The sequence below is a fragment of the Petaurus breviceps genome, unplaced genomic scaffold (genome assembly GCF_028583685.1).
Source record: "Petaurus breviceps papuanus isolate PSGF00001 unplaced genomic scaffold, PetGlider_PUasm1.0 175, whole genome shotgun sequence".
In the NCBI taxonomy this organism is placed as follows: domain Eukaryota; kingdom Metazoa; phylum Chordata; class Mammalia; order Diprotodontia; family Petauridae; genus Petaurus; species Petaurus breviceps.
Genome location: NW_027185764.1, coordinates 24,249,758 through 24,275,503, shown reverse-complemented (window position 1 = coordinate 24,275,503; position 25,746 = coordinate 24,249,758). Strand labels below are relative to the sequence as shown.

Below are 25,746 nucleotides of genomic sequence, written 5' to 3'. Positions count from 1 at the left end.
TAGGTTTTTATTTGAGTTTAGACCACTTTGTGCTTTTCATATATAGGAGTCACCCATTAGTATCATTAAGATTTAAAAGCTATTCAAGGTTTTTATTTTCAATATTTTAAGATTATAATTCAAAAAAGATACTAATTTGATAATTTTTTTTTCAGGTACATATTGAGATCCACTGAATATATTTATGTGATTGTAACAAAGTCCTTTTTCTGGGCGTACTGCTTCATAAGATGGAAACTATGAGAGACAGAAGAACTACTCTGGGCAGTTGCCTCATTAACATGAAAGGGGAAGAAGACGTTGATTCCAACAAAGTGTTTTGTAAAGTTAATAAAAGACAGCAGAAGGAGATCCCTCACCTATCAGACACATACTCCTGGTCAAATAAACCTGGAGTCGATTTCAACAGAAGTTTACACAAAGAGCTATTCTCTTCTGAGATGAAGAATTATTTGAGTAAGACTGATCCATTGCCACACATTGGTAACAAAATGCCTCATTTGAGAAAATCAACCAGAAGAAATTCAGCTAGAGCAGCTGATCAGAAAGAGTCAGTTAATGTGGTTTTTCCTGCAAAAGAACATTTTGCTAAGATTTTCTGTGGTATTAATGAAGCAGTAGTGAGTGACTGGCTGGAAAGAGCTATCTGTTCTATTAAAGACCTCAGAGATTGGTGTCACATAGGGGATAATTTTGTACAGTTTGCACACTTCTGGCTGTCAAAACTACCATACAAACAAAAAGTAAATTTGCTGCAGTTAGAAATGGGGATCTTTGAGGATGAACTGCAAAGTGCTTTTTTTGAGGAAGTAGGCACTGAGTTAGAACTCTCTCATCTACACTCCGTCCTTTCTGCAACACTGTGTGAATACCCTGAAGTGCTTCTGAGTGATGAAACAAAATATGTTTTCCTTGACTATCTAATCCTCATGTCTTCAGAGCAAACAACAGAATATAAGAAAATGCTTTCAAGTTTAAAGTGTACAACAAACAATCTTCAGGTAGCACTGTGGTTGCTAGCTCTACGAGCATTTGCATTAGCAAACCTCTGGCATGCAGTAGTTAAGGTAAAAACAAAATAAGAAACACTAGTTAGGCTAATATAAAATTCATTCTTTAAAATCAATGTTTCTAATTGAATTTAGTTGCAAATACAGTTGTTCAGTTTCTGCTTAGGTTTGTGTGACTAGGCAAATTTAATACAACTGGAATTGTTTTGTTTGAAACTGGTTGTTAAAACAAGGAATCATTTTTATATTAGGAAACTTTTTTTGAAGTATTTAAAATTGTGCTAATGATGCATTCAGAGCTGGGTAAGCCTTTTAGAATATTAATGTTTTTATCAGCATTGATTTCTCACCAGAACTATTGGACATAAAGTACTCTTTTAATTTCCATTTTAAAGGGCTACTGTCAGAATTCAATCTTTGGCATCTTTTTGCTTGTGACACATGTAAAATTAAACTCATCTATTACTAGCTCTGCTGGGTTAACAGTAAATTACTTTTTTCATTTTGTAGAAATGTTTTAACCTGCAGTAAAATTTTATTTACTCTCTCACCATAAATCTGTTTTCCTAACCAACTTTAAAAAATTTAAACAGAGGTCCTAAGATAAAAATTGCAGGATTGGATTTCTTTTTAGAAAGGTCACTTCTGACCCTCAGAAACCTTATAGTATTATGTTAGTTGAAAAGTTAACTTGAAAGTGGATTTGAGTGGTAATAACTCAGCTATAGATTGACCTGTCAAGTACTTCTGGGATTGAAATATGTTCTGCATGGAAAAAGTTAAATCTTCAGAAGGTTATTTTTGTTAACCACAGACTTACTTGCCTCAGCACTTAAGCTAAGGTCAGTGAGACTCTACCCACTGTCACTGACACATCATGAAATGAGGGAAAACGTAGTCTGGTACGTACGGTTCAAAGTGGGAAACACTTTCTTGCCAAAGTCTTCTTTTGTTTCCTTCTAATTGATCTTTCTTCTTGGTTCTTGGCTTTCCATGCCTGTCCTTAAACATTTTCTTGGCCTTGTAAATTGTAGAAATGTGTTAATTAAGCTTATTTGCCAAAAAGCAGTAGAATTTCCTAGGTAGCATTCAGTACTGAAATGAAATTTGACTTGTGGCTGTATAAAAGCAAAGTATGTCCTTTTAAATAAAAGCTCAGAATGGGGGAGGACAAAAAAGTCATCTTCACTTTTTAATGCTTTAGCTGGTCATTTTTCTTTTGATAATATACTAGGTTACTACGTCCATGCACATCTCTGTCAACAGGTCATTGTATCATGTGAAAATGATTTAATACAGAAGTTTTCACATGATTTCTGTATTAAATCCTATCTGATAGCGCTGAGGACAACTCAGCTACAGCTATACTACATTAAATACCAACAAAGGCAGTTTGGGAAAGAAATTGGCCCCCAAACCAAGAGCTGATAGTCCATAAAGGTACAGGTAATAAAGTCTGTGAAATTATATGACTTCTCTTTATTTTTTCAAAGTAAATATTTATTTGGTATAAATATTTGATTTTGAGGCCATAAAAGCAAAAGGCCTAAGGTGAGATTCTCCTAACCAAATTGCCTCCATATTTAATTTATATAAGACCTACTTCAAGTTTTATAGTTTTGACAGTATAGATATTAAACTACTTTTGGAGGAATTGTAGTTATGAAAATTTGTGCATTTTAGCAGTGACTTCACTGGTTATCTCAATGGATGACTTTTTGAAGGTTAAATAGCAGTTCTTAAAGCATAATATATAAAAATAAGATTTTTATTGGAGGTTTTTTGTTTCTGTTTGGAAATCCTAATCACTTTTCCATCACATCAAAGCAGATGATTGGGGGGATAATTACTAAGTTACAAACCTGTAGACAACAAAAGGCAGTTGAGAAAGTGTTAACTTTTAAAAATTAGGTCATTATTGCTTTTATGTCTGCTTACTTTATAAATAGGGAAGCAAAATACGTTTTGGGCTTTAACCCAAATTTATTACCACTCTAAATTCAGAAGGGACTTTTACAATACAACATTTTCACATGCATGGTGTGAAATATTCTCTAGAATTTTCTCTGTGCATTTCTTCAGATTTACAAACCAAAAAGACCCCCAAACAAAACCAAAACAAACAAACAAAAAAAATCCTCTTTTTCTGACCTCTTGAGCAGAAGGAAATAAAGGCCTTTTCGGAAAAGTGCCTGAACTTATTGTCTGAAACAGCAGTAATTCTGTAGTCTCTAGTTTGTAGAAAGTGTGAGGGACTCAGAATGGAAGCTGTAGTGCCTACGCATGCCCCACTCCCCAGTTTGGCAGTGACAGAGAATGCAAAGTACTCCTGAATTCTGAAGCTTATTTCAAGTTTAAAGACTTACTACTCCTAATGGAACCTTTTGTTTCTTTTCAACATTTCATATTTATCAAGGACTAAGAAAGTAATTAGGTTAAATACATGTTTACTTACCTTGCACTTTATCCTACATATCCTATTCATTGAGAACAGTATGTTTGCACTACTATAATTTCACTGGAAACGAGTTATTTTCAGTGATCATGGCTCCCAAGGACAAATGCTTGGGAAAATAATTTCAGTGGAATAAGCTTTCACTCATTTTTACAAGATGATTTTTTTTTCCAATACAAGATGATTTAAAAAATACAAGTATATCCCTTTACTAGCTCTGAGGCTTGTTGTATTTGAGGAAAGTACTTTTTAAACAAAAATCTTCTAAATTAGTCGGTGTGGAACTTTATAGCCTTGATAAAAGTCAGACATGGGAATTATTCTTGACGTACATTCATTACCTACTAAGACTGAAAAATTCCTGATCATTGGAATTTCTTGTATTAGAGCACAAGCTGTAGTTTTTATAGCATTTTCAGACTGACTGTACTTCTGTATAGAATATGTGGTAAATTTTATTTTTAAATTGTTTGGTTACCTAATAACATAGGGATATTTTTCTAGAGCAGCTGTAGATCATCACAGTATTAACAAAGTAAAACACTCTGGTTAACTGTCTAATGCTTTTTGAAATTTAGTTTTATAAGACAGTGGTCAGTAGCCAGCCTCCTCCTGGACTACCTAGCAAGAGTTCTGTTTCTGCTACTAGAAAACAAAAAAGTGAACTGTTTAAAGAAAGGTAAGAAAACTGTCCTTGTTCTGATTTTTAAGAGTATGCCCTTGTGGGAGTTTACAAAAATGATGCACTGTTCCCTTTAAAAATAAGTTTAAACGTAGAATTATACAATGCTTATGTGTTTTCAGGATCTTACTTAAATTTTGTAGTATTTTTATTTCATTTAAAAAATCTCAGGTTACTTTGACAGTTTTATTCCTTATAAAACCTTCAGAGGATTTATTCCTGTGAGTTTACGTAGGCACTTAACATTTGCTATACTTTTAGTTGTCCTTCAGACAGCTTTTTGCTTTGCTAATAACTTTTACAAGGATTAAGAACTAAAAATGTCAGTCATCTGCTGGGGATGGTTCAACAAAAGGATAATACATATGCATATATGTGTACACATATGTACATATATATTTTAACATAAGTAGGTTTTGTATTCTCAGTGACTGGTAGTTAGGTGCCTGTCACATAACCCACTGGTTTCAGATCATTATTTGTGTAAAAATAAAAAAAGGCGGCAGAAATTACAGCTGGAATGAAATGTGTTCAGCTTTTATGGAACTCTTTGCAGAGCGTCAGTTAAACTTTTGTATTTCTGGGGTCTAGACTAGCAGCAAAGCTCATAATGGAATCTCTCTTTACATTTTTTGCCACTTTTCCAAAATTATGGTCTGGTGACTGAATATTTAAGAATATGATGCTTTTTCAGTGTACGGTGTTGGAGGTTCTTTTGAAATCAACTCCTTTTCCTGGTATCATTATAGTGAAGGATTTTTTTTTTAATCAGAAAAAGTTCAGTCTCATTTTATGGCTCAACTAAAGAATTGTGGAAGGGTATCTCCATTAGGAACAGAGCTCGTTGTCTCTCAGTTTGCTTCAGGTCATAGATATTGCACCATAACTTTTTTTTTTTAATAAATTGTCTCAGGAGGGGTAGAATGAGTTTTGTTTCTTATGGGTTGACCGAAAAAACAATTTCTTCCATCACTCCTGACCCTGATGAAGTGAAGTTAATAAAATTGCTTTTCTTTTTGATGTGTGAAGCCTTTAGGAGTCAAGGGAAAGGAAAGCATAGGGATAAAAATGCCTAGTATAGTACTGGGTGAATATCCTTCATATGGAAGGACTCTTCATCAAATGGATAAGGAATGCATATTTTTAAAAATCCTCTAAAGTAGACCTTTTCTATTTTGGCAAAAGAAGCATCCCTCTTCATGTTTTGGTAATTTTTTAATGGAACTCAGCATGAAAATGAGAAGATTTCTTTTATTAAATATTCTTGCTTAATGGCAAGGGATTTTTTTTTAAGCGATGTGGGAAAAGAGGAGTTGTATTAGGCATATAATCTGATTTTCTTCCCATGCCATTTGTTTTAGGTAACTATCTTTGTTAGGGTCAAAGCCAAACTTATTGTATTTAATCACATCAGATTATGAACTTTTATCAGTAGTTGTTACCAATGTAAATTCTGAACTGTTTTTTCTTATTACTCCTACCAAATTCAAGTTGATTTTTTAGCTCAAACAACTGGAACAAGCCATAGTTGGTGAACTTGTATAGACTTTGTGTGTTCATTTAGAGCACTCATAAGCAGCCTCATTGAATTAAGGTTGTTTTTTTGTCTACACGAAAAAGATGTTTACAACTTTGTATTGATTTTTAGCAGTTTGTTATCTAACACATTTTTAATGAAATGTCAGTTTATTTCTGTAGTAACTTTAAAATTTATTGTTCATATGTAAAAGTAGTCTTTTTTGTAATAGTGCATTCCACAATACTGAATGCCGTTACAGGACTTATGATAATGCTCACCTGTGCCACGAGAGGGAGCCAGGCATTCAGTTTTCAGATTATTTGCCTATGTGATGGCCTTGTTTTTTTCTGGTGTTCTTAGATCCAACTTCATAACAACAACAACAGATTGTTACTTTGTTGAGTGTAATGTTTAAAACCTTACAATAGGACAGTAGCATTGTAACTGTTAAATCAAAACTGATGGATAGTTCTGTTGAGGTGTTTTTTAAAAAGGAAAATAAAGTATGTTGGAAAAATGTTATGTATGTTTTTTTGTATGGAAAATTATTGAACTATAAAACAATTTAAGTGTAAAATGTTGACATCCTGCATTAGTATACAGATATTTTCTGAAATGTATTTTTTAAACTTTTTTTCCCTCTTAGTCATATGCCTCCATAGTTGGTTTGCCTCTCTAAAATGGTTTTTCTACACACATCTTTTCCCTACCAAAAATGGTGCTATCCCATACTAATTCTTTCATTGGTCACTGGATTTCTAGGAATCCTTTTTCCCCCTTTAACTTATGACCTTTTGTGAGGGCTTCTTGGAAACACAGGAAGGGTGAGTTGGCTCACAATATGTACTATATAACTTTTACAAAATCCTTATCTTTAAGTGGTGCAATGATTGAAATATGTAGTTTTATGTTAAATACTACTTTTGTTAAGACTTTTGTTTATTATTGTTATTATTTTGCTTTCTGAAGGGGGGAGGGTAGGGCAGTTGGAGTTAAGTGACTTGCCCAAGGTCACATGGCTAGGGTTTTTTGTGTGTGTATTAAGCATCTGAAACTGGATTTGAACTCAGGTCCTCCTGACTCCAGGGTGGGTGCTCTATTCACTGCGCCACCTAGCCACCCCAAAGATTTTTGTTATCAACTTCTACACTTTATGGTTCTTCATGGGTCTTTGTTTTTAAATAGTTTTAGAATTTTTACAGCGTTTGTAAATTTGACTGAAAATGATTCACTTCTTAGTAACTTAGGAGTACAGCTTAGAACTTAAAAACACTTCATGTTGAATCAACTATAGTTTCTTCCTCTAATTTTCATTCTCTGCTACTGTGGAAATTGAGATGAGACCCATTCATCATTTGATTAAACAAAGCATGATTGACTCAAGATCTTCTTAATGTACAAGTACATCTTATTTTGAAAGTTATTCCTGTTTGACCTACGAAAAAAAGTAAACTTTAGGTATAAAATCTTTAGAATATTTTTTTCTCAGTTACATTGAGAGGTTCTTTTTACATTTCTCACTTCACAGTAATGGAGTTGAGATCTTAAAATTCTTTTAAAAGCATGTATTGTGTAACCTACATCTACTGCTTTTTAAAAAGGAAAAACAAAATTTGTTGTGTTTTTTTCCTTAAAGGAAAATTCAATTGGGCAATATGGACCATTTTTTTTAAGCAACTTTCTTTCTTTTGCTAGGTTTCTACCCTGGTTTAGGAGCAGTTAATATGAATAAGGAAATTAAGCGTCTTTCCTTGAAAATCATCACTTCTACCTTATGCTTGATTCTAATCTCCCTTGACCTGAAAGCCTTGGGTGGTTTGTCCTTTTCTTTTTTTCTCTTATTCAAGGATAGAATTTTTAGGTGTATTTAGTTTGAATAGAGTTTGTGATTTTGAAAACATACCTATGCTAAAAAAATATTTATGTCACTTCAAGATATTAAGATCATATGTGGGAAAAATATTTTTTCAGGAAACTGGTAGTTTGGAGTATATAACCTAAAACTGAGCTTTTCTTTATATAAAATTCATTGGCCTTTTCTTTTATATTTTACTTCCCATTGTGAAACAAAACTTCCATTTTCTTCCCCCCTCCTCCCAGGCTGTGATTTCATTGGCATAGGGTACTCCATTGGAGGAAAATCCCTTTATCAATGCATATTAACACCTATTCTGCAGCTCTTAAGTCTGCCATTTCCTGGAACACTATAGAGGTTAGGTGATTTGCCCAAGGTCACATAGCCAGTATATATGTCAGAGGTTCCAGGTCTTCTTGGAACCTGAGGCTGGCTGTCTTTCTACTACTATTCTTTTTAAAATAGAAAATAATTCCCTATGTACATGAATTTTATATAAGTTTTTTAATGTTTGCTTTATATGAAGTTTGTTTCTGCCTCTTTTTCATATTTTTCCTGAAAGTTCATTTCACAATATTCTTTTAATCAATGAGTTCCATCACTGACATGAAGAATTTCTTGGACTTCTTATTGTATTTATTTCATTTCCCTCTCTATCCAAAATTTATTTTACAAATCTTTTAGTATTATGAAAATTTATTTTATATTAACCCACCCCTCCAATGAGCAGTCATTTCACATTTCAAAGGCTATCAATTTCTTCTTTTAGTCTTTTAAAGAAAATAAAAATTCATGTATGAAGTTGTATATTAGGGCAAATGATGACACATCTGTGCATCAGAACATGGCAGTTAATCACATCTAGGATGAGTCATAAGAATATCATGTACCCTACAGTGCAGAGAAACTTGCAAGATCAGGAAGTGGGTGATTAAAATATCAAAAATTTCCTACTCTTTTAAAGTATAACTTCAGAGCATAAATCCTCGTAGAGCATTCTTGTTGATTTTAGGAGTTTTTGTCCTGTGATTTGCTTTTCTTTTTTCTGCCTTACCCCAGTGAAATGCCTTCTTACAAAATTATGATTTGGTATTTGTACTCTACCAAAAAATTCATACAACTTGCACTCATAAGTAGGATGTGAGTGTTTCTCAACCAAGTCTGAAATCCTCAGGAGATAGTTGAGAGAATATTCGTTCTCAGGAAACTTGAGACTGTTTTATCACTTTTTTTAAAACTATAAGATCACACAGAGTTGTTGTGGGATTTGTAAGTATGCTGTCGTGATACACAATTTTAGAATACTACCCAATTTTTAAATTTTTTTGAAAAGATTTTACTGTTAATTTTTCTGTTTTTATGAACTTGACCAACATTGACAAACATGAGCATTTCCATATACGAATAAGGGCAGAAAAAGATGATTGTAGATGAAACTGTGAATGTTTATTACATACAGCCTGGTTTTTCAAAAGCATATAAATAAATTCAAAATGCTAGCTCCCAAACCGTCCTGCTTGTCTGTGTGTCTCTCTGAACTTCCTTCTGTTTCCTTTTTTGCATTTAAAAAATTTTTCATTGACACTTTTTTTTGGAGGGGGGGTGTGTGCGCACACACGTGTACATCACTGTCACCAGGTCCCTGCTTTCCCTTGTAATAAATGAGCATAGTCAAGCCAAACAAATCCACACACCACCCTCATCGGGTTTCTGCAGTCATGGCTGGTCATCGCATAGATCTGCACCTTTTACAGTTGTTTTCCTTTATAATATTATAGCAGTCGTTGTATAAACTTTTCTCATGTGTTTATCTTATCTCCAACTAGATTATATATATTGGATATATAGAAATGATTCTTATTTCATTCTTCATCATTTCATACAAGTCTTTACAGGTTTCTCTGAAACTATCATCATTTCTTATGGCATAATAGATTGTATTCTATTACATTCATACGCAATAATTTGTTCAGCCATTCTTCAATTGACTAGTACCTGTTATTTTCCAGTTCTTTGCTATAACAAAAAGTGGTGCTATAAATGTTTTTGTAGATGAAGGTCCTTCTTCTTTTGTTCTCTTTGAGGTATGTGCCCTAACTTTCATTTTGTCAAAGAATGTGCAGCCATACTTAATATTAATATCGCATTCAATTCAGCCTTGTTAGGCCCTAAGATATTTTATATTAGACATGCAAAAATGATGTAGGAGTTCCTGTCCTCGTAATTTAGTTGGAGAGACAAAACTTAAATATTTGAACATATTGGAAAGCAGTGCAAGTTAGACTATAATTAAGTGCTATTATATATGCTGTAAACAGCAATGGTGATAAGGAATCAAGATTCACAATGGAAAGGAGGAACTTAAAATGAGCCTTGAAGGGTAGAGTGTCCCAAAAGTCTTAGTGAAGTTTAAATAGTTTAAGATATAGGAACACCCTGTATTTTTGTAGTAATAGATTGCAAAATGATATTTGTAATAAAAATATTTTTCAGGTTTGCCATGCTTCTTCCTGCTCTTCTCCCCATCTATCCAAATCTTACCTAGACCATATCCCATTCTCCATGAATCTTACTGGGCCTGCTGGAAATGATCTTAACTTTGAACTTTGATGGCCCTTATTATAAGTCTCTCCTTACCACTTATTTGCACTGATTATTCTGATACTCTTTGTTTCATCTTCTCATGTACCTGTTTTATCTCCAACTAGAAAAGAAACTCCCTAAAGGTCGCAACTTGGTTATATTTCTCTTTATTCCTGAAGCAGTGCCTCTGCATAGGAGTACTCAAGTATCAGAGATACTTAAAGAAAAGGTGATAATTTCTTTCCTTGTCTTCATGGCATATCTCCTGTTGTAGCCTGCCCTGAGCCCAACTATAGCATAATCTATTTTAGAGAGAAAAATTATCCAAAACATGAAATTAGTTTAAAGATTTTGCCTTGCTTTTCTGATATGCCTGTCATTGAAAACTAAGTTGGAGGGGTGGCCAGGTAGCACAGTGAGTAAGAGCACCGGCTTCAGTGTCAGGATGACCTGGGGATTGAATCCCGGGCTCAGACACTTGGCACCCACCCAAAAACACCTGGGCGTGTAACCTTGAGCAGGTTACTTAACCCCAATTGCTTAGGGGCGGCCAGGCGGCTCAGCAAGTAAGAGCACTGCTCCAGTGTTGGGATGACCTGGGTTACTTAACCCTGATTGCTTAAAAAACAAAACAAAACAAAAACTAAGTTGGAGCTTAGTGACTTTAAATGCTAAATTAGGGATTTTAATTTGGTTTGACATCAAATAGGACTTTAACGCAAAATTGGATATCAAATAGTTGTTGAATAGAAAAACCTTCTAGAAAATGAAGGATAATAGAAGTAGTAAAAGGACTTGAAAAAGAATTTGACTTTTAAGTCCATAAAGCTAGCTAAGGATAAATTATTTTTAGTTTTTATTTATATTTGACAGACTTTTTGTTTTTAATTTCTATTTGAAAAACTCAGGGAAATCAAAATATTACTAATTGAATAGATTATCTATGGGCAAAAAAAAGAAGTAACACTTTCAACTATGTTTCTAAAAGCAAGGGAGCATAAAAGGTAGAAAAAAAATTAAAAATGTACTATTCCCTTAGTGAGGTGAGAATAACTGTTTACTAAAAGGCAAGGTGGTTAAGTAGCTGACCTTGGCTCATCAACAGCATCACACTTAATTAAAAAGCACATTAAACTGTCTTAAGTTGAGCAAAATTTATATTTCAAAATGTTTTATTTGTTATTTGGGCAAACATCATATATCCTTTCATTTAACATCTCTCCCATCAGTTTTTCCGTGTCATAAATATAAGCTCATAGATATGCTCATTTCCTGAATTAAAACTTTTTTTTTAAACACACCTGGATGATAATGACCATTGGCTAATACCAGTGATGTTGGCCTCTAGCTAAATTCAAATGTTAGACTTAGTTCAGATTTTAGTCATACGGTTTATAAGTGGAAGTAAAATGGCAACCTGTTTGTGGAGATGAAGATCTTTGATTAAAAAAAAAAATCCTGATTAGTTCATAGAACTACTCACATACTTGTCTGAGTCCTAAAAACTAATGTGACCATTGAAAAAGTGTTATGTAAATATGTGTGTTTTTTTTTTTCCATTTTGGTTTCTTCTTGAAATGACAAGTCTCATCAAGTAGAACTGGTTTTCAGTTCAGTTAAATTTCACAAATCTATATTAAGTGCCTATATATGCAATACAAGGGCAAAAAGAAGAAGGCCCTGTTTTAAACCAATAGGTTAAAAACAAGATAATTTGAGAAGAGAAAGAATACTAATAACTTAGGGAGATCAGGAAAGCCTTCTTGTAGGGGATGATGGTACCTGAGCTGAACCTTGAAAGAAGCTAAACATGCTAAAAAACAGTCATGGGAGACAGCCTCTATCAAGGTTTGGAGGGGAAAGATGAAATGTTGAGTTTGGGGAACTCAAAGTAGACCAGTTTCACTTAAATAGAGCATTTGTGAAAAAAAGAATATCAAGTATTCTGGAAATCTAAGCCAGAGTAAAATATTCAAGACTTTAAATTCTAATAAATAGTTGGCTTGTGTTAACTATCAACTCATCACCAATTATATTTTAAGTTTATATTAATCATCATAGCATATAAATAAAATTTTTTAAATCAACAAACATTTAAGTACTAGGGATACAAAGCAAAACACTTAGGTAATTCCTGCCATAGAACCATGGATTTGGAGCTGGAAAGGACATTAGAGGCTGCCATATAATCCATCCCCTCATTTTACAAAGGAGGAAATAGTCAATGAGGTTAGGTGACTTGCTAGCATTGCTAGTAGGTGTCACAATGAGATTTAGGCTTTGAAGACCTAAGTCTAGTGCTCTCTTGTAATTTACATTGAATAGTAATATGTGCACAGGCAAGTAAATACACTGTAAATTGATGAGGGAGGGAATCCTAACAACTGGGGACATCAGGAAAGAATTCAGAGATGAAGTGTCTACCTAATCTGAGCCTTGAAGAAAGCCAAGGATTTGAAAGGTAGGATTAAGTAGAGAGTATCTTCTAGGCCTGAGGGATAGCTTGTATGAATGTATACACAAAGAAAGTGAAAAACTTTAGACTTGGCGCCTAGTACAGTTTATACCAGTATATGAAGGGACATATTATGATATAGGCTACGAGATTATGGAGGGCCTTCAATGTCAAGCTGAGGTAGGTGAGTGAAATGGCCGGGGCTGCTCATCCATCTTTGGTGTCTACCTGTCACTCGACTCTCACCTGTGGCTCCAAGAAATATAGCATGTGCAGCAGCCACACCCCAGCAAAACTTTCTCAGCAGATGAGCTAAACCAGGTTGAGGGTAATCAGTAGGCCTCAAACCTGGTGGTGACTTAGAGGGATGTCTACCCCAAGCATGTGAAGACTTCGCAGGATGAGAAAAATTTGTTTCAATTGCCATGAAGGCTGATGGAGCAGGGACTGTGGAGCATTTAGAGCTTGGTCAGACATTGTGGATGTCAAGGATGTCCACTGCATCCCGGGCCATCACCAGCCATCTCGACTTTTGTCTTGCTGCTGAACTTTGGTAAATCTAGAGGAGAGAATGAGGGCTGATGAGTTTGTACAATTCTGCCTCACTTAAATCCACTTCTTAAGTGAGTGAAGGCATCACCCTGTGATGTCTTTCCTCTTCAAAAACAAAAGACAAGGGTCTCAATTAGGTAATGTGTATAATTGGCAAGGTTGTATAGTACTGATTCTTCCATTTAGTAGTTAAGAAGTAGAAGTTGAGAAGATAAATGGTGGGGGTGTCATAGAGTTCTGGGTTGGGGAGAAAGAAAAGGTAAAGGAGCATTTTGGAGCTTTTTTTTCTTTTGGATTAATTCGAGACTGAAGGCATGAGTGTCCTTTTTTTGTTTTTAAGGGGAATCAGTTTCTTTTATTTTTACATTGCCCACAATTTCTCCTGTATTCTTTTCCTTCCTTTTCCAGAGAGACCCCTTATAACAAAGAATTTTTAAAAGAGAAAAAAAAGCCCGCAGTAAAACCAATCAACAAAGAGGAAAAAAAAATCTGACTTTATATGCAGTGTTGTACACCTTTGAATCCTGCCTTCTACAAAGAAGGTGGTGGTTCAGCTCTTCTTTGTGGATCAAGCTTATTCTTTATAATTTCGCAACATTCAGTTGTGATTATTTTGTGATGTTTCTTTTCATTTACATTGCTGTAGTCATGGTATGTAGTGTTCTTGCCTCTAGTTATTTCACTTTGCATTAGTTTGTGTATGACTATTTACATACCTAAATATTCATCATGTTCATTGTTTTTTATGACACAATAATATAATTATCCTTTCCACATTGTAGAAAGAGGGTGTGCCACCCCTCCCCCCCATCTGGAAAATCCGAATAAAAATTTTTGACCCTCCCTTCATACCAGAGAAGTCTGAATTTTTCTTTTTCTTTTATGGGGTGTTTACAGTACCTTATTGTAAAATTTGGGTTGAGTATTTATTTAGTCATAGGCTCTGTGTTGTCTGCTGGCCTTTGCGTGTCATCTGTGGCTTCTGCAAAACTTCGCCCCAAATTCACATTTAATTTCATATGCCAACCTACGATGTATTGAAATTGAGATGAGGAAAGTTGAGATGTGGAAGGGATAACTGTATTACATTTCATCCACACGTTTGTTTTAACTATTCCCCAATTGACAGGCATCTAGTTTGTTTTCAGGTCTTTGCTACCACAAAAAAAATGCTATTTTAATATTTTGGTTTATATGGAGTATTTTTTTTGTCAGATTCCTCTTTTGGGGGTATAGAACATGAATATTCTTTTTTTTTTTTTTAAAGCAATCAGGGTTAAGTAACTTGCTCAAGGTTACACGGCCAGTTATTTCTGGGTGTGGTGCTGAGTGTCTCTGAGCCCGGGATTCGATCTCCAGGTGGTCCCAACACTGGAGCCGGTGCTCTTACTCGCTGAGCCTCCTGGCTGCCCCAGAACATGAATATTCCAATGGAGGAAGGATTGAGATCACAAGCACACCTTAAACAAAATCCTTCCACCCCCATCTGTTCATCATTAAAAATAAAATTGGTTGTATGTGTACAATAATCTAAGTAAATAGTCTTTTTCCCTAAGTTATTTTCCCTTAAATAGTTTTTCATATAGTTCATCTCAATGAAATGTTGAATTTTATTTTAAATATTTGATCATAAATCTAGTCCAGAAAAGGGAAAATTTTATTCTATAACTGTTGTGTCTGTCTCACTAGGGAATACTAATCTTCTATATAACTAGAAAATTTTAGTATGTAAAAGATAACTGAAACTGAATTATATAACATATAATTTCCCACAAAAATTCCAGGCCTGGGGTTCTCATATTTCTACTTTTCCCTCATTTTTCTCTTTCAGTGATTCATTTGGTATTTTTAATGACATTTTTAGAAGGCTAGGCCATGGTTATTTTTGTTCTTTTATCATAATGCCCTCTTGCTTATGTATCCATTTGATCTGTATTTGTTCATTTGAAATGATTAAACTGTTGTTTCTTATCCTTTTAGAGCTTTTCAGTGCATTCATTTGGGATACATCGATGTTTTACACTATCTAATAAAAAGCCACCAGATTGACCTTTATGTTGTAGATGAGAACAACCGAAATATGATATTTTTATCCACCATATATAATCAACCAAAGATTCTGGAGTACTTTTTGGACATGGTCAGTTGAAAGAGACGTTTAAAGTAGTTAATTAAGATCTTAGAATACCATAAAATTACCTTAAGTGGAAACTGAAGATAATAATTCAGACTTCTGATAGTGAAGCACTTGTTTTACTAATATTAAAGGTAACATACAATTTTGACAGTTATCACAATTTTCATTGTATTTTAAATAAGAAAATGTACTAAATATGGCAGTGAGGTAGGACCTTTGTTTAAATACTACCTCTAACATTTATTTGGTCCATGGCCTGGGACAGGTCACAACTGTTCTGAGATTGTTTCCTCTATAAAATGAAACCAATAATCCTTGTTGGACCTGCCTCCTGGTATAAACTTTGAGGAATGAATGAGATAATGGCTCTAGAGCTCTTTGTTAACCATAAAGTGCTATATAAACACCAGCTATTGTTGTTATTGTTACCAATTACTCTTTATTAAGAAACTGCAGGCATAGTGGTTTGAGTGCTATACTTTTAAGGAAGTTGTTGTTGAGTCCTTTGAGTGATATCCTACTTTTAAGGAAGACTTGGTTTCAGATCCTGCTTGAGTCACACATCACTAGCTAGGGGTCCAACAATGGCAAGTCACTTAACCCCAGTCAACCTGAACCTCAGGCAATATCCTCTGACTGCCAGTGGGTTGTGATCTGCCTCTGTTGAATGGAGTTATAAAAGGAAGATGAGATCTTAGATGGGGGGAGGGAGCCAAACTTGTGTAGCCAACCATACTTAAAGACCTAGAGGGCCATGTGTGGCCTAGAGGCTGCAGGTTCCTCACCCCTGTCCTAGATGATATATCTAGAGCCAGAAGCAACCTTGGTGGCCATCTAGTCCAACTGAAATTCAACAAGTGTTTAGATGAGGAACAAAAGACCTAGAGAGGATAAATAATTTGCCCAAAATTAGACATCAGAATTTGAACCCAGGTCAACTGACTACAAATCTAGCACTTTTAATGCACAGTATAGTATTGCCTTATGTTGTCATGTATTTTCTATAAATATTGAATGTTTGTTATCTTTTTTTTTTAAAGCAATTGGGGTTAAGTAACTTGCTCAAGGTTACACGGCCAGTTATTTCTGGGTGTGGTGCTAAGTATCTGAGCCCGGATTTGATCCCAGGTCTCCCGACTCTGGGGCCGGTGCTCTTACTCGCTGCACCACCTGGCCGCCCCTGAATGTTTGTTATCTTGAAATATCTTGTAGCTTAATTCACTTTTTTTTTATTTTTTGGAGGGCAATTGGGGTTAAGTAACTTGTCCAAGGTCACACGGCTAGGTCTTTTTTTTGTGTGTGTGTTTAAGTGTCTGAGGCTGGATCCAAACTTGGGCCCTCCTGACTCCAGGACCAGCTCTTTACTCACTGTACCACCTAGCTGCCCCTTTGTTGCTTAATTAGAAAGCAAGACACAACTAAAATCATACTTTTGCTATGAAAAAAATGTCCAGTGTCCTTAAAAAAAATTTTTTTTGTCATTTCTTCTTTACAGCCTATAATTTCCCCTCAATTTCTCTTCCAGGAGCCTCCTATTCCCAGTGTAAACCAAGCAGCAGAAAATGGAAATACTCCACTTCATGCTGCAGTCAACACTAGAAAGACAGATATCATATCTCTTCTTTTGTGCTTTGCTGAAATTGATGTCAATGTTCCCAATCACCAATTAAATGGAGCAACAGCTTTACATCTTGCTATCATTTATGGTAAAGCTGTTCACATTTTGTTTATTTTAGTCTCATCTAATTTAGAGACTTGTCCTAGACAGTTGTGTGTTTTTGACATTATTGCATTGGAAGAATCACTATCCTAAAACGTAAGTCTTTTGGTCTTTCTAATCAATATCAGTTTATTGATATGAGATACTGTAGGTCAGATAGTGTTCAGCGATTTCATCAAGAATTTGATGTTTAACTGTCAATTGAGTGAAATAAAAATGATTTCCTTATGAGTAGACAATCATTTATTTAGGGAAATAGTAATTGTCAATATTAGAGTGGTTATTATAAGATAACTTAGGGTCTATGAAATAATATTTTATTCCCATTTAGGCCCTTTAGTTTTGGGAACCAACGCTGATAGGATTCCATTAAGTTACAGGATCAATACACATTTATTAACCACTTGCTTTTAAGCCAGGCACTGTAGTAATATGGGCAAGACAGCTCCTGCCCTCAAGGAGCTTCACATTTCATTGGAGACGACTTGCAATTAACTGTTGAACAACTTTTTTTTTGTACATAAAGAGATGGATAGATAGAATAAATAATAAGTAATTTCAGAGGGAAAGCACCAGCTGTAGGAGGATCAGTAAAGGCGCCTGCCAGAAGGTGGGATTTTAGCTGAGATTTGAAGGAAACCAGGAGCAACCAAGTTGAGGAGGGAGAACATTACACAGAGTTTGGAGATGGAGTGCTGTGTGTAAGGAAAACCCAGGAAACCAAATGTCACCGGATTGTAGGGAGCTTTGAAGAGAGTAAAGTATAAGAAGCCTGGAAAGGTAGAAAGAGGCCAAGCTGTAAAGGACTTCAGAAGCCAAATAAGATTTTACATTTGATCCTGGAGGAGGTAATAGGTAAAAGTAATTTAGTGACAAATTTTGTAAAAATAAGTATTTGGAAACATCAGGGCTTCAGAGTGACTAAATATGTTTTAGCTTATACTACCCTCTTTACCATAACACGTTTACTCTAAAATAAGCAAGCTACCAAAACCAAAAATGTTTAACTTATGGTATATGACAACATGCATCTTCTCAGCTCTTTCAAAACATAGACAAAACCTAAAACTTAAGGAAAATGATGTTCTGAGATCCTTCAGAGTGTCTGTGATCACATTAATGAAGGTCCTTCCATTGATGTACCCATGTCTTTCTTTCACTAACTTAAAATACGATATTTGATTGTAGACATTTTTATGCCTATGTAAATGAAATATGATTCTACCCAGAATATTTTTTACCATCTTTTTCTTTATTTAGGACATCTGGATATTTGTTATTTGTTGCTGAAAGCTGCGGCTGATCCAGAAATTCCAATGGGAGAATTGACACCTTTGCAACTTGCTCAGCAAATGGGTAATACAGCTATAGAAAGCCTCATAAGGTTTCATGTTAACAAATTGAAAAAAGGAAAATAAAACATTTTCAAAACAGGAAATTTAAAATCACAACCCTTTTTCCCCCATTATGCCTTTTACATTTCAACCAGTTATTGTTTTTTTTTTAAAGTATGGCAACTGGCCCATACCTTTATTTTAAGTACCCAATCCCTTGTACAGAGCAGAAAATTCTTATATCAAAAGCCACTTCCTTCTGTTATTTTATCTTCTTCCTGGTTTTGTCTAATCACATCCAGATTGCAATATTGTTTCTTGGGGTGGGTTTTTTTTTTAAAGAAATACTGCAGATTTTTAAGAACAAAAACAAAACCCCCAAACAAGTCTGAAATTTTGCTTTTTAGTCTTGATTTTCCTGGCTTGGTCTTTTTGCAAAGACCAAAGTTTTGTTTTTAAACATCCTTTCTTGATATCTGAAGACCAATATAAGTCCTGTTCAACTTGGTCTGAAATGTAGTTGCATTTCTTTCTGTTTCACAAGCAGCAGAGGAGGGAGATTAAACTAAGAAGAGTTTAAAGCATCATGTTAACATTTAAGACCTTATGAACATACACATGAGCTTTCTAGTTTTGCTAAATTTGGTCTTAATTGTTTTGTAGAGCATTTGCTTATCTTGAAAAAACAATAGCTCTTCAGGAGTATGGTAAGTTATTGAATCTGTATAGTGTATATGTAATTTTATAAAATTAAAATTATACTAGATCCACTAATTTTTATTTTGCTCATTAAAAATTGGGGTTTTTCTCTCCACTTAGTAAAATTATACCATACAAAGGCATAGCAATCTTTTTCCATTAAGACTTATTCTTTGGGGCGGCCAGGTAGCACATCGAGTAAGAGCACCCGCTCCAGTGTTGAGAAGACCTGGAGATCGAATCCCGGGCTCAGACACTTAGCATCCACCCAGAAACACCTGGCCGTGTAACCTTGAGCAAGTTACTTAACCCCAATTGCTTAGGGGCGGCCAGGTGGTTCAGCGAGTAAGAGTACCCGCTCCAGTGTTGGGACGACCTGGAGATCAAATCCTGGGCTCAGACACTCAGCACCACACCCAGAAATAACTGGCCGTGTAACCTTGAGCAAGTTACTTAACCCCGATTGCTTAAAAAAAAAAAAAAAGACTTATTCTTAGAAATAATGTCACAGAGTCTGTACTGAGGTTATAAATTCTTATCCAATTTGTGGTTATCTGTGCCAAATGTAAAAGCAAAGGTTGGAGTTGTTTCCCAGCAAATTTCTGAGTTTGCCTCCCCTACTTGTTGTTTAGTTTGTACATATTGAAATGCTATCTGATTGGTACAATGGAAACATCATTGGTGTTGAGACAAAAGACTTGGCTTCTAGTGTCAGCTCTGCTTACTCACTTGCTGTGTGCCCTGGCTATACCAGTGACACATTCTGGACTATACTTTTCTCATCTGTAAAGTGAAAGATGTCGGACTAGATAATTTATTTCAAATCTCTAAAACTAATGGTTCTAATTTTAATATTGGCTTAAATTAAACATAACTAGGAAATTAAATCTATTCTCCACCAAAGATATGTAGAATGGAGTTTTGTTTGATAATTGTCATTAATCCTCTTTGGTAACTTGAAGAGTTCCTAAAATCTTATTCTTGAGGAGGAACTGTAGTTGTCTGGTTCAGTTACTCACCTGTGTCTCATATATAACATTGAGAAGTGTTTCTTCAGCCTCTGTTTAAATGCTTGCATTCATGAGGCAGCACCTTCCATTGTTGGATAGCTCTAATCATTAAACAGTTCTCCTTTATATTGAGTAAAATTGAGCCTCTTACACTTATTTGTTATAGCTCTGGAGCAGCATAGAGCCAGATTAGTCTCTTGTACTATATCATTTGCAGTTGATTTTTTGTCAGATTACAGATTACAAAGTTTTTCGAACACAGTTTTCATCTTACCGATGTGACTGCTCACTAAATAGAAAATTCCAGATGATGGCAAGGTATTTATTCTATCATTATTTTGTAATCAAAGTGATAGAAATTCTGTTGTATTATCTTTTCTTTTCTCCTCTGTGGAGCTCCATGGCCTTAAAAAGTTAGAATTCTATAGTAATTAACCTAACTTGCATTTTATTTTTCTTCCATTTAAAAAATAATAAAGTTAATAATCTTTGTTTTAACAAGACATGCATACACACATTCCATGCCCACAACTATATGCTTCCCCAAAATGGTTAAGCAAGACAACTGAAAATAGTGATTGTGACCATAGAACTGTACACATTTGTGGTAGTGAGACTTAGTGAATAGCAAGAAAGACCTGGATTCAAATTTTGCCTCAGATGCATTTCATCTTTGTGACCATGAGCAAATCACTGACTTCAGTGCCACAGGCAACTTTCTGATGGCAAGTGATAGATAGACAAGGTACTCTATCAGTCCAGATCAATGGGAGCAATTTCTACACTTGGAGCTCCCCCACATTCATGAGCCCCACCCCGCCGAAAAAGGTTAGTGTATACATGCTTTTGGATCTACTTTCTTTTTTCTATATCACTTCATGTAAGTCTTCCTATATTTTAAAATTTTTCATATTTCTTACCATGCAGCAACATTACATCATTTTCATCTTGGGGGGTTTCTACCTGTGATTTTATCAGTGTAGGAAACGTCTGCTATGGAATCTCCTTCCATCTATGTCAATAGGCAGTTTATTTGTAACTTGCTCTTAGAGAGTTGCCTGACATATTTAAATGACTTGAATTCAGATTTTCATGACTAGAACAGCCTGCCTTTCATTAAAATGTTGTTACCTTTTCCCTTCATATGGCAGCTTAATCATCCATTCCCCAATTGTTGGGCATAATTTGTTTCCATTTTTTAAAACAAATGTGAACAATCAAATAAAAGGAATAAACCATCATGACATAAAGCCATACAGTGTTTATATGTTGATATTATCTGTGACTTTTGTCAGTGTGGGTACCTTCTTCACCAATGAAGATTTTTAACTACTCTATAAATTAGAAAGTGGTCTTGGAAGGTTGCAACAGCCTTCCTTCCACTCCATACTCAACTTGGTAATAAGCCTCCTTCTGAATTAGCTAGGATGTTTCCAGGATGACAAATATGTAGTTTTTCTCTAATATTATATTGAAAGCCAGAGCTTAAGGCTCTTTTGGTATAGCCTTCAAGAACCCAGTTATATCCATGCTACAAAAAGGTATCTGAGTAAAACTACAGAACTTGATTCAGTTGGAAATTCTTGTATCTACTCTGTGCAAGGTGCTGTTCTAGGTGCTAGGAATGGGATACAGTGACAACAACCATGCAGTCCATGACCTCAAGGAGCTTACGTTTTAGTTGGTAACATTAAAAAAGGGGGGAGGGAGAAGAAAATATATAAGTTTTAACAAAACGGCAACTTATTTACTATGTCTCTTTCTCAATCTTTTTCATTTATATACTTAGAAAGTTGCATTGTTATTAGTATAATCATTTAATAGGTATTATCTTCTAATTTTATTTTCTGTTTTATATCATATATATTTATTCAGATTTCTTCCTTTTTGTCATTTTTATAACAATAATATTTTGTGATGTCGTTAATGTTAATTTATATAGTGTTTGGACATATAAATTAGTCCCAGGTTTTTGTTATTAGAAATATAACTGGCCTGGATTTTCTAAGTGGCACTTTGTTCTCAAGCCTCCAGGCCAGGCAGATACAAGATCTATAAATAAATGTGTGTCTTATTAAATTTTTCACCTACAAGAATGATCCTTACTGAGCTTTATTATGTGTTATTGTTAAAAAAAAAAAAAGTAAACTGTACAACAGACTTCACACTTGCTCCAGAAGGTGGAAGTAAAAAGAAACTCCAAAGGTCATCAGTTTAAATCAACACTAATGGAAACTTAAACAACTTCCCTATTTAGCATGTATTACTTCAAAAGGAAGCATATCCAAAGATTATTTAACCTCAATTACTTCTGAATTGTCCAGTAGTAAGAGAAAGGGATAGCAGGAAAAAATAAAATCCAAAGATAATTTTGAATCTTCATTTTTATAAAATGCTTTATAAATATTGTGGTTTTCAAATATTTCTCTTCCATATCCTCTCCTGCCCTTCCCCAGCAGACAGATATCTGTTATCAATTTGACAATTGGCTAATTTAGAACTTCATTCTTTTCTTTCCCATTATGACCTTCTGGTAGACTTGTTTATAAACAATGAATTTACCAAAAGTCAGGGCAGCAGAAGGAAGAGCAGGAGAATCAGCAAGACATGTGAATGATCTATGAATTGGATTTTAATCCCTTAAGAAATTAACAACTGGATAAATATTAGAAGCTGCTTTTTGTCAAGCATAAGAGGTAGCTAGGAATGAAATTGAATTTGTTACGTATGCTGCCTGCCTTACAGTCGATCTAATTTAGTTATATATTATCTTTATTTCCCCCTGCCCTTTGTGTTCTTCAGCAAGAAAACAAGTTTAATTCATTGTCATCGGAATAAACTGATTAAACCCAACTTCAGCATAGGTCATAGTCTAAAAGCAACTGCCATTTGTATTTTGCAAAATAATAATTTTATGAAAGTCCTATAAAATGAAAGACACAAGTAATAAATCAAGTTATTATTCTTTTAATTCTTTTTTCCTTTTTTAAGAGAAAAATTTGATTTTAGCACTTTCTTACAACTGCCAGTGGAACCTGGCTAATTCTTGACACATGTTGTATTTGCTTTAATTCTTATAATCTAGACACTTCCATTTTCCTGTTTAAAAGTCTAATGGGAGGTGGCCAGGTAGCACAGTGAGTAAGAGCACCGGCCCCAGAGTCGGGATTACCTGGGATCGAATCCGGGCTCAGAAACTTAGCACCCACCCAGAAATACCTGGCCGTGTAACCTTGAGCAAGTTACTTAACCCCAATTGCTTTCAAAAAAAAATTTAAAAAAAAAAAAGTCTGATGAAAGAGGAAAGGGGTGTTTGAGTATGTGTGTGTTTAAATTTAAAAATGTGTTTTATTGATGCATTTTGTCTCTATCTTAGTAAAAAAAAAAGGGGGGGGAGTTTAATGAATTTTATCAATGTCTGTTAGTCATCATAGGTACTCTGCCCTCTAGATTGAACCCTGCCTTCTGTAAAAGGAAACAATTAAGCATCAAGATTTGATATAGTGAACATATCTTGTAATCCATACAATATTCTGTCATAGTCATCCTCTTGGTTTTGTAAGTGGGAAGATCTATTTAATTATCTGTTCTCCAGGATTTTCGGGGTTTTTTTTCCCTGGTATTTAGAGCTCTACTTTCCTTTAGTACTTTTTTTTCATTTAAATGGTTGTTGTATCTATTGTACTCTTAGTTCTGCTTATTTCATTTAGTTTAACTTCTATCTTCCATGAGTCCTTGCATTCCTGATTTCTCGTTTCTTACTGCATAATAGTATTCTATTTACATTCTCATACTATGTTATTTTTTTAAAGCTATTTTCCATTTGAGCATTTATTTTGTTTCCAGTTCTTTTTTTTTTTTACCATATCTCACCATTCCTTTATTTTTTTTCCATTTTTCAAATGCTTTATTAACTTTTGATTTACATCATTCATTTCCATCAGATTTTGAGTCGCAAAATTTCTCCCCGTTTTTCCCCTACCCACCACCCCAAAATAGCAGTCCCATAGGATATCCCATCCCATCCTCCAATCTGCTCTCTCCCATATTTTCTCCCACACCCCTTTCGACTTTTCCAGTAGGGCATGGTGGATCTCTATGTCCCAGTGCCTGTATATCTTATTTCCCAATTACATGTAAAATAGTATTAATAATAGTATATATATATTTAAACATTTGATTTTAAAACTTTGAATTCCAGATTCATTCCCTTCCTCCCTTGTCACCCACCCTTACTGAGAATATAAGCAGTTCAGTATGGGTTATACATGTGTAGCTAATACAAAACAATAACATAGTAGATATATTTTAAAAGACTGACTATATTTCCGTCCCTCTTATCCCACCTTCCACTTGTATTCTCTACTTTGATCTCATCCCTTTTCAAAAGTATGTGCTTCCAACTTCCCTCCCACCCAGCCTGCCCTCCCTTCCATCATCCCCCCTCTCATGCCCTTCCCCCCTACTCTCCTGTAGGGTGAAATACCCTCTTTAGTGTATATGACATTCCCTCCCCAAGCCAAATTCAATGAGAATAAGGTTGACCCATTTTCCCATTTTGAGAATAAGGTTGACCCATTCCCTTTTGTCTTCCTATTCTTCCCCTCCATTGTAACCATTTTCCCTTGCCTCTTCTTTGTGAGATAGTTTACCCCATTCTGTCTCTCCCCATCTCTCATTATTATATTCCTCTCTCACCTCTTAATTTCACCTTTTAAGTATCATCCCTTCCTATTAAATTGGTCCTGTTCCTTCTATCTATGTATACCTGTAAACATATATATATATATACGTTCACATATGTATTCATATGCCCATATACCCTCATATATAGACATATATATATATATAATTCTATTCCCTTCAACTAATTTTCATACTGACAAAAGCTTCATCAGTTATAATTATTGTTTTTTCATGTAGGAATGTTAATAGTTCAACTTTAATAAGTTCCTTATGATTTCTTTTTCCTGTTTACCTTCTCATGCTTCTCTTGCTTCTTGTATCTGAATGTCAAATTTTATATTCAACTCTGGTTTTTTCATCAAGAATGCTTGAAAATTCTCTATTCCACTGAATGACCATATTTTCCCTTGAAACGTGATACTCAGTTTTGCTGGGTAGGTGATTCTTGGTTTTAATCCTAGCTCCTTTGCCCTCTGGAATATCATATTCCAAGCCCTTCAGTCCCTCAGTGTAGAAGCTGCCAGATCCTGGGTTATCCTGATTGTATTTCCACAATATTCAAATTGTTTCTTCCTGGCTGCTTGTAATATTCTCTCCTTGATCTGGGAATTCCGGAACCTGGCTATAATATTCCTAGGAGTTTTCTTTTTTGGGGTCTTTTTCAGGAGGTGATGGTGGATTCTTTCAACCTCTATTTTGCCCTCTGGTTCTAAAACATCAGGGCAGTTTTCTTTAAGAACTTTCTGGAGATGATTTCTAGGTTCTTTCCCTGATTATGGCTTTAAGGTAGTCCAATAATTTTTAAATTATCTCTCCTGGATCTATTTTCCAGGTCAGTAGTTTTTCCCATGAAATATTTCACATTGCCTTCTATTCTTTCATTTGTTTGGATCTGTTTAACAGCATCTTGATTTCTCATAAAGTCATTAGCTTCCATTTGCTCCAATCTAATTCTGAAGCAATGATTCTCCTCATTGAGCTTTTGAGATTCTTTTTCCATATGGCAAATTTGGCTTTTTAAGGCATTCTTCTCCTCATTGCCTATTTGA

At 34.8% G+C, this 25,746-nt stretch overlaps 1 protein-coding gene across 5 annotated transcripts in view; it reads left to right on the top strand.

Moving 5' to 3' along the window:
- Nucleotides 1-25,746, top strand: part of LOC138158737 (small integral membrane protein 10-like protein 3) — a 182,130-nt gene that overhangs the window by 25,464 nt on the left and 130,920 nt on the right. The window contains exons 2-6 of one of the 5 annotated variants that reach the window (XM_069084905.1): nt 156-1,067; nt 4,044-4,144; nt 15,092-15,251; nt 16,774-16,954; nt 18,229-24,065. The exons of 1 other annotated variant lie outside the window; for it this stretch is intronic. In XM_069084905.1, coding sequence (XP_068941006.1) covers nt 231-1,067; nt 4,044-4,144; nt 15,092-15,251; nt 16,774-16,954; nt 18,229-18,386 — 1,437 coding nt within the window. In that variant the 5' untranslated portion in view covers nt 156-230 and the 3' untranslated portion in view covers nt 18,387-24,065. Of the gene's footprint in view, nt 1-155; nt 1,068-4,043; nt 4,145-15,091; nt 15,252-16,773; nt 16,955-18,228; nt 24,066-25,746 lie in introns of those variants that run through there. 3 more of the 5 variants (XM_069084907.1, XM_069084908.1, XM_069084909.1) reach the window with 3 other exon arrangements.